This window comes from Panicum virgatum, chromosome 6K (assembly GCF_016808335.1).
Source record: "Panicum virgatum strain AP13 chromosome 6K, P.virgatum_v5, whole genome shotgun sequence".
NCBI classification, from domain to species: Eukaryota; Viridiplantae; Streptophyta; class Magnoliopsida; order Poales; family Poaceae; genus Panicum; species Panicum virgatum.
Genome location: NC_053141.1, coordinates 15,434,801 through 15,442,955, shown reverse-complemented (window position 1 = coordinate 15,442,955; position 8,155 = coordinate 15,434,801). Strand labels below are relative to the sequence as shown.

The window sequence follows — 8,155 nt, the reverse complement described above, 5'->3', positions numbered from 1 at the left end:
AATACTAAAATTGTTCAAAATTTCAAGATCTACAACTTTTGTTTCAGGCACTTTTTTATTTGAGCAATTCTTTGAAAGTTATTTAATTATTTTAAAAATCACCATTTAGAGGACTTATCATTTCAGGTGAATTTTGTCACTTTTATTTCTAGACTTCAACTAGACATTTGTTAGTCTTATCATGGTGAATGTGCCTTTAAAATTTCATAAACATATTTGACTTGGTTTGAAAGTTATAAATTTACTTGTAAATGTACACACCTACATATGCATATACATATATACAATTGCTTGCAAAAATAAATTTTGATGCTTTTATTAAATTTTTCTTGATCCTTTGTGCATAACATTGGTTGCTAATTTGTTTAGCCAAATTAAAAACTTAGGGTGTCACAGAGGTACTTGAAGGGCATAATCCCCTCTTTACAACCAAAAACACCTCCATATAATCACCTACTTTAATTTTCTCGAAGCCTCTCCAAAACAAAACAACTCGCTTTTGTGAAATTAATTTTGAGACCCGAAAACTTTTCAAAGGCACATAGTACCAATTTCATATTCTTGGCCTCATTCAAATTATCTTCCATGAAAAGAGTTGTGTCGTCGGCATATTGTAGAATCAAAATTCGACAATCTACCAAATGAGGAACCTAGCCCCTTAAACTGCTCATGCTTTGTGGCTCTAGATATAAGGATAGCTAGCATATCTGCAACTAAGTTAAAGTTAAAGAGAACCGGTGAAAGAGGATCCCCTGTCGTAAACCCTTCGTAGTTTGGAAGAAATATCCCAACTCATCATTAACTTTAACTCCAACACTTCCTCCTGTAACAATATGCTCTCGATCCACCGGCAGCTGGGCAGGCAGGCAGCTGGGCTTGTGGCCCAAAGCACAAGAAGGCCGGCGGGAGGCTTTGGTCTGATTTCTTTCTTCCTGTCACGTTTACTTATTTCCTGCTGTCTTGTGTAAGCTAATTAATTAGTTAATAAGTATTTAATCTTGCTAATTGGTTTTAGATCCTTTTGCTTGCTTAGTCGTTTTCGTTCTCGATCACATGTTTAGATTGGCTATGTATGCTATGCAAATCACCTTCGTATGCAAACTATGGAAACTCCAATATGGACCACCGGATCAAGATCCAAAGGCGGCGCAAGGGGAGTGGGAGGGGAAATTTGCAAAAGTGTGATTACCTAATCCAAGGACGGATGGTTAATTGTAAAATTACCCCCCTCCTCATGCCCCTTGGATCTTGATCCGGTGGTCCAGATTGGAGTTTCCATAATTTGCATACGAAGGTGGTTTGTATACCATACGTTGCCGTTTAGATTAGTGCTTTGTTAACTCATATTGGTAGAAATCTTGTTTGTGCACGTTTTGTAAAGTGAAGTTTTGCTCCTTTTAAATCACTATGAGTTTGTTTTCATTTGGGTCAAAACTTTTTTAACTGTTTATAGGGTGAGCTAGTCACGAGTTAGTTTGTGTCACTTTGGCAGTTAGAGTCACGAATTGACTTGTGTCACTTTAGCAGTTAGGCTCCTAATCCTCTTCTAGTCACCGTTTCGGTCCCACGCATTCACGTACGCCTAACAACTTGTGTAGCCACGTTTCGGACAGATAATAGATATATGTAGCCACGTTTTGACATTATAAGAGTGAGTTTACTTTGACATCATATCAAAAAGGTGAGGAAACTTGTACGATGTTTATCCTTCTTATTCATTCCCTTTGTGGTACTCACTCTGGTCACTAATACTTGACGTTTTCCGACAAGCAAAGCAAACTAAAACCAATTTATTTTCTTTGTCCAAACAGTCATGTGCTCCGTATTAATGAGTGGAGGTAGTATTATTAGTTTTCCGGAAACGTGATTGTTACTAGTTTATTTTCTTCGTTCAGATGCTATGATGCTGGAGGCATGGTTTCACATCCATAGTTTGTTTTGAGAAATCATACAAAGAACTTCCTTTTGAAGTTGTCATCTCCGAAGCCTTGTATTGTGATATGTACCCTACTATCTTTTACCTTCCTTTGGCCATCAGAGATCGTCGAATAACAGTCATGTCCTTTGCTCGCTCGTTAGTATATCTTGCAAGGCTTCATGGTAAGCCCTTCATGGTGAGCAAGCTTACAATCTAGATTCAAGAAAATATATATACTTGTGTTTTATTCATTTGAAACAATCGTGTACAGACAAGGCATGTCTTCACTTCAAGTATTTGTGGAACCAGTCGAGCATGTAAGCAAGAGCTTGTTCAGCACTTTTGACTGCGAATGGGTCGGTGGTATTATATCTGCAAGCAAATCCATGGGCAACTCTTTGGAAGATCTTGACAAAGTACTCAATCTGCAAGAGGAGGGCCCGGGTCATATGTACGGGTGAGTTCTGATCACAAGCAAGTTCACATATGCAGGTGTGCATTGGTATTGAGTGCCACCGAATCCAGCTAGCTAGAAACCAAGAACTCACATCCATTCTTTGACGTAATGCTTGGTCGAACTGACGCACTTGTTCTGGTGGTGTGACTGTGTCGTTCTGAGCTCCAAGGATCTCAATTGGCCATTTGACCTCTGAGTTTTGGATAGACATGGTTAGCACACGAACACAAAGACACAATGGTAGTCATATATACACATTGGTATACCACGAGGTGGCGACCGTGGTAAAAGAAACACACACCTTTCATATCATCAACAATCACATATGCAGGATGAGAAAGGACAACTACTTCTATATCGTCAGTTTTTGCCATCTCAGTGGCAAATTTTCCTGCCAATTAATCAGAAACAAAGTATAGGCAGCATTAGCATGTTTTATGTTTAACCTGCAGAAGGATTTTGAAACTAAAATTATTCCAATCAGGCTAAGCCATTGAACTGTAGTGATTGCTGCTGATTTCACTCACCACCCCAGCAGTAACCTCCAACCCCAATGGATTTTCCTTTGTTTCTTAAATAAGTGAAGAGTGGCTTGGCATCTTGAGCAGCTGTGACCTGTAAGATTGATCGAACACGCATTCAATTTATTTTTCAACTCATGATGCGATGCAATATTTTATCAAGGATTCGTTGCGTTGTAATTTATTTATAGAAATGAAAATTAATAACAGGTGAATACGACTTACAGGGGAATGAGATTTGATCCATTCTGAAAGGATTTTACTGTCGGTGTAAGGATCGCCATGGAAGAAATCAGGCACTACAACATAGTATCCTTTTGCGGCAACTTGATCCGCTATTTTTCTACATAATCACACATGTACTGCAACCAATTACTACTTTAACTAGCATGCAAGGGTGAAATGTGCCATGCCATTTTAATTTTGAAATCAGAACCGAACATTGTTTGAACAACTGAATCGAAGTAGATTGGTATGGTAATGGCTATTCTCTTCTGCTTTTGTCAGGGATTTCTTTACTGGTAAGCAGTTTAATAAATTACTGACGGTTTGAGCTGAATTCGTTTGAAATCAAAATTTGCCTATTTTACCAGTTCGTAAATTTTTCTGAGGTATGTATGAAAGCCAATTTTGGCATTGATTGTTTGATAAAGAAAGCTGCCCTGTTTGACGAAGATCTACGATCTATCCATACAAGAATTATGATCGAGTCTTCCAAAAGTCTAGGAGTCTAGGACAGCATATGCCAAGTCATTAATCCTGGTTTTTTTAGTAAATGATAAATTCCAGTTCAAGCTGAACATTACAGTGGGGTGGTAATGGGCCATAGCCTTAGTAGTCTCTTCATATTCCAACATGACTCTTAAATTTTTTAGCTCAAAATTGTACCGACCCTTTTAAGGTCCCGCCCATAGATTCTTTAGGCCAAATTTTAAGGCCCTTTACCACCATGATGCTTTATTCCTATGTCTTCTTTATCATTTTCTGTAGAGCAAGGACATCCATGTGTATAATCTATCTATACTTGTTTTGTCACCTATAATTCATAGTAATGCTTCAATATGTATTCCATCATTTTTTTAAAAAATAATCTTTGTTCTATCATGTTTCAAGGAAGGAAAATGTACACTTCTCAACATAAACTATTTCCCTGCTCTGTTTTTCCATCCTTGTCCTTGTCCGATTTTTAGTCTCCAATTTTGAAACCGTCTAAAACGCTACCTTCAACTCTCAGGCCAAAACTAGGGTGCTTTTGGACATGTGACCTGGTACTGGTGTCCATGTGTACAACAGTACAAGTAGCTAGTGGTGACACAGATCAGTACAAATCAGCAAGCAAAATAAAATAATTGATGGCACAATCTACCATTCTCTAATTTCCCTCTCTGCCTCTGTCTTCAAAACCATAAAGATTGAATTCAAGAACCAAAAAATTTGCATACCTCAGTATCGGTGCCTTGAATCCTGAAATATTTGATGAAAGAGCAGAGAGTAGATTTCAGCTGTCAGACGGCACGACAAAATAACCAACAACAGAACTGAATTTGAATTTGCACTAGAGGAGTGTTTAGGTTGCTGGACCAACCGTAGACATCCGAGGCGAGGACGACGGCACGGCTGGACATGGAGGGGCCCGTGACATAGGCCCTGAACCCCCCTGGAAGGTCATCGACGACCTCGCCAGCTTCCACACCGCGCAACGATATGTCCGGCGGGTTGTCGAGGCACTGCGAGTGCTCATGAACAGTTGCTGCCGTGACGACGTGCACCGCGGTGAGGAAGAGGATGAGCACTGCAGCGGAGCCCATGGCGCTCTGACAGGAGGCTCCTACGCTGGCTTAGCTTGTCTCCCATCTCCTGCTGGGTTAAGTTTGTTTATATAGCAGTAGAGCAGCCAGCATGGTAGGCAAAGTTGCTTCCACGTCGCCGTCCAGCCGCCGATTGCTTCAAGCTGGACGCGAGGAAGCTGAAAATGCCTGACGAATTTGAGTGAAAGACTCCATATGCTATCTTTGATGTGCAATTTCTGTCCTATCACCAGCCTTCAGGCCCTCATGTAGTTCTGCTCGTGTGTGATCCACGAAGCAAATGATTTGGGCCCTTTAATTTGACGCGATGGCCCTCACCGATCTCTTGTTTGTACGACAATAGTACATGAAAGAATATAAATTCAGCGGTGCTTATATAGCTGTATAAATTTGACTTTAGGTCTGACAAAAAAGATGAGGAAACTTTGCAAGAAGTTCATGGTCCTTTTGTTGACATTCCTGGTATGTTGTCCTTTCAGGCACGTTCACCAATTGTAGTTGTATCATCATCGTTGCGTTTGCTACCTTTCACGCTACAGCCACCACCATTTTTAGCATCACGGAGGCAACAGGATTTGATCTTGCAATAAAAGGAAAGCATAACGATCCACCACTTACAGCTAGCTATGAAAATTACCGTCGGTGCATGTGCCATCTTATTGAATCTGATGTATGGTAAAACACAGCCTTTCCTGTCGATTCTACAGGGCGAGCAGCACTGCCAACTGCACCCAAATCTGCGTCATCATTTTCCACACTTACATTTTTTTTTGTACCGAGGTCAGCCCCATTTCCATTACTAGAACGGAAAATACAAAGCACTACTACAGATCGGGCCATTTGTCCCGGTTCCAAAGGGCTATTTGTCCCGGTTTTGGAACCGGGACAAGGCCGCCGGGACAAAACCGCTGGAGGCTTTTGTCCCGGGTGGTAGAACCGGGACAAAATGTCCCTCGCGCTAAAAAATATTTGCGCCCTGCGGGATTGGAACCCAAGACCTATTGCCTAGCGCATGGCTTCCTTGCCAACTCAACTAAGTAGTACATGTGACTCAGTAAAGAATAACTCCCTTTTGAACTATCACGTGGAGGGGCCTTTTGTCCCGGTTGGTAACACCAACCGGGACAAAAGGGTCCTTTTATCCCGGTTGGTAACACCAACCGGGACAAAAGGGTCCTTTTATCCCGGTTGGTACCACCAACCGGGATAAAAGGGTCACCCTTTTGTCCCGGATTGGTGGTACCAACCGGGATAAAAGGGGTTGGACCTTTTGTCCCGGGTGGAGCCACCAACCGGGACAAAAGGGGGGCCTTTTGTCCCGGTTGGTGGCTCCACCCGGGACAAAAGGCCCCTGTCCCCCCCCCCGCTGGCCCGGCTAGCCTTTGGACCCGGGACAAAAGCCACCTTTTGTCCCGGGCCCAAAGGTAACCGGGATAAATGACCTGGAACAAAGGCCTATTCTGTAGTAGTGAAGTCATGTAAACTAGAGAGGGGAGAAGTGGGGTAAGGGAGAGAAAGTCTCCAAGCCATAGTGACCTGTCCAATAAGACATGAAAGCACAAGCATGTGATACGATTTCACCAGGATTAGTCAATAGTTTGTGCTCGAAGCACGCCTTATTTCTGCATTTCCAAATGGCCCAACAGATGGCCGCCACACCGCCACACCCAAAGTGTAGACAGAGGAACCATTTGGGAGCCAATGTCCCACCCAAATTTTGTACTGATTAATGTTAGAAGGAGTGTTCTTAGGCCCCAGGGCAACCCACAATCCCCCAGACCACTTTGGCAATCAGGCACTGGAAAAAAAAGATGATCAATGTTTTCAGCCTTAGGGCAGAAGTAACAGGAAGGATCACAAATCCACTTCCTCTTAAGCATGAGAGGAATGGAGCTCAAGATCGCCCTCACCTCCACCGTCCCATGCTTGGTGATTGTTGAGAATGGCTTCTTCTAATTCCAATCCTTCCTCTGCTCCATCGCCATGGTGATTCCTCCTCTCGATCTTTCCCTGGGATTGATTTCTCAAATAAGGTACGATCCCTTTTCAACACTTCTGTCACTTCTTCAACTCCGGATGATGCACATAGCTTTTGCCTTTTTGCCTTTTTGCATTCTTTGCTCGTTCCAAAATCAAACTGGATGTGGCCAATGTTAGCCTTATCCTGCAATCTTTGCTCGGGGGTGTGGCATCCGATTTTGCTGTGGTGGAAGTAAAAGACTAGATTTTCAAGTTTTCGGTTATTTCAAGACATGTGGGTCTCCTAATTTATGATCTACGCATCATTGATGATGCCAACTTCAAAGTTGCATTTCATCTTTGGAACGAGAAAGGGCTCCTAGTTGCTGAATCCTTCATCTCAGCCTCTTTGGGTACTAGCTTTCATTGGATCAAAGTTACCCCAAAGAAGAATAAGCGTACCTATGATGAAGTTGTTCTTGATCCCAACCCTTTGATGGGTGCGAATCGTGTTCCAATTGGCTCTTCCCATCCCAATGTTAAGAGACCTTCAGTTTTTGGACGTTTGAATTCTAATGATCTGTGTCGAAATGCTATTTCCATTGATCATGATCAAGCGAAGAACACGGAATGCCTTAATTCACGTGTCAACCTTGATTTGAATTTGAATTTGCATGGCCCATCATCTGCGCACAAATCTTGCCAGATTTCTCGCACATCAGCAGCTAGGCCCATTGGCCTTTTTTGCACCCGATGCTTTTCTCACAAACATAATCGGCCCATGTGCCAAAACCGGGTCCGATGCTCCATTTGCTTCTGCCTGGGACATATCTCCATTTATTGCAGGTTCCCGCCTCGATTTCCAAAATTGCCATTGCCAGGCAGCTTGCCTTCCTTCCCTCATACTGAATCCTCGTTGGATACTCGCTCCTGGTTTCGTTGTTCTTGGATGCCGACTGGTGGGCCACCCACAATCTCTCCCCCCTATTTCTCGTCTTTCTTCCATTTTGCGGGAGTGCTCTTTGGCAAGTCCACACAGACCCCTTCGTCTTCCTTTCCATGGAGAACATCGTCCACTGCTCCCAACATCTGTGACCTCAATCAACCCATCCCACCTCCACCCCCGCCTCCGCCGCCTCAACATCCTTCAACCTCACAGTCTCCACACATCCCAGAGGTCCATGAACAGCCCTCCCAAAAAACCCCAGTTATTGTTCATACCCCAACCCAAGGATCGCAACTTCTGGACGCAGCGATGACATTTCGCCTCATCGACCCCATGCCTTTTCTTCCTCATGGAAGCAATGGAGTCCTCATTGAAGGCAGGAAGCCAATGTCAAGAGCAGTTCTTGGAAGCACAAAGAGGCACAACAGTGACCTGGCTATCGTCAGTATTGATCCTCTGCCCGATATGCAGGTATCATTTCAGTCTATCAGGGAGCTGATTGATGATTTTCTCCGCAATCATAAACATATTGGCTATAGATCAATC

At 43.0% G+C, this 8,155-nt stretch overlaps 1 protein-coding gene across 1 annotated transcript; it reads right to left on the bottom strand.

Moving 5' to 3' along the window:
* Positions 1–2,009: 2,009 nt before the first annotated feature.
* Positions 2,010–4,761, bottom strand: LOC120639108 (endo-1,3;1,4-beta-D-glucanase-like). The gene is made up of 7 exons (XM_039915147.1): positions 4,482–4,761; positions 4,339–4,360; positions 3,122–3,239; positions 2,903–2,990; positions 2,677–2,766; positions 2,467–2,567; positions 2,010–2,343 (listed from the first exon to the last, which is right to left on the bottom strand). Exons 1-7 carry the CDS (start codon positions 4,702–4,704, stop codon positions 2,203–2,205), a joined length of 783 nt encoding a protein of 260 aa, XP_039771081.1. The 5' UTR covers positions 4,705–4,761; the 3' UTR covers positions 2,010–2,202.
* Between the last annotated feature and the right edge of the window lie 3,394 nt (positions 4,762–8,155).

Coding starts and splice junctions, on each gene's coding strand:
- LOC120639108 (XM_039915147.1), bottom strand. CDS start 4,704: ATGGGCTCCGCTGCAGTGCTCATCCTCTTCCTCACCGCGGTGCACGTC. Junction 4,361..4,481: donor CCTCGCCTCGGATGTCTACG/GTTGGTCCAGCA, acceptor CAAATATTTCAG/GATTCAAGGCACCGATACTG. Junction 2,568..2,676: donor GATTGTTGATGATATGAAAG/GTGTGTGTTTCT, acceptor TCCAAAACTCAG/AGGTCAAATGGCCAATTGAG.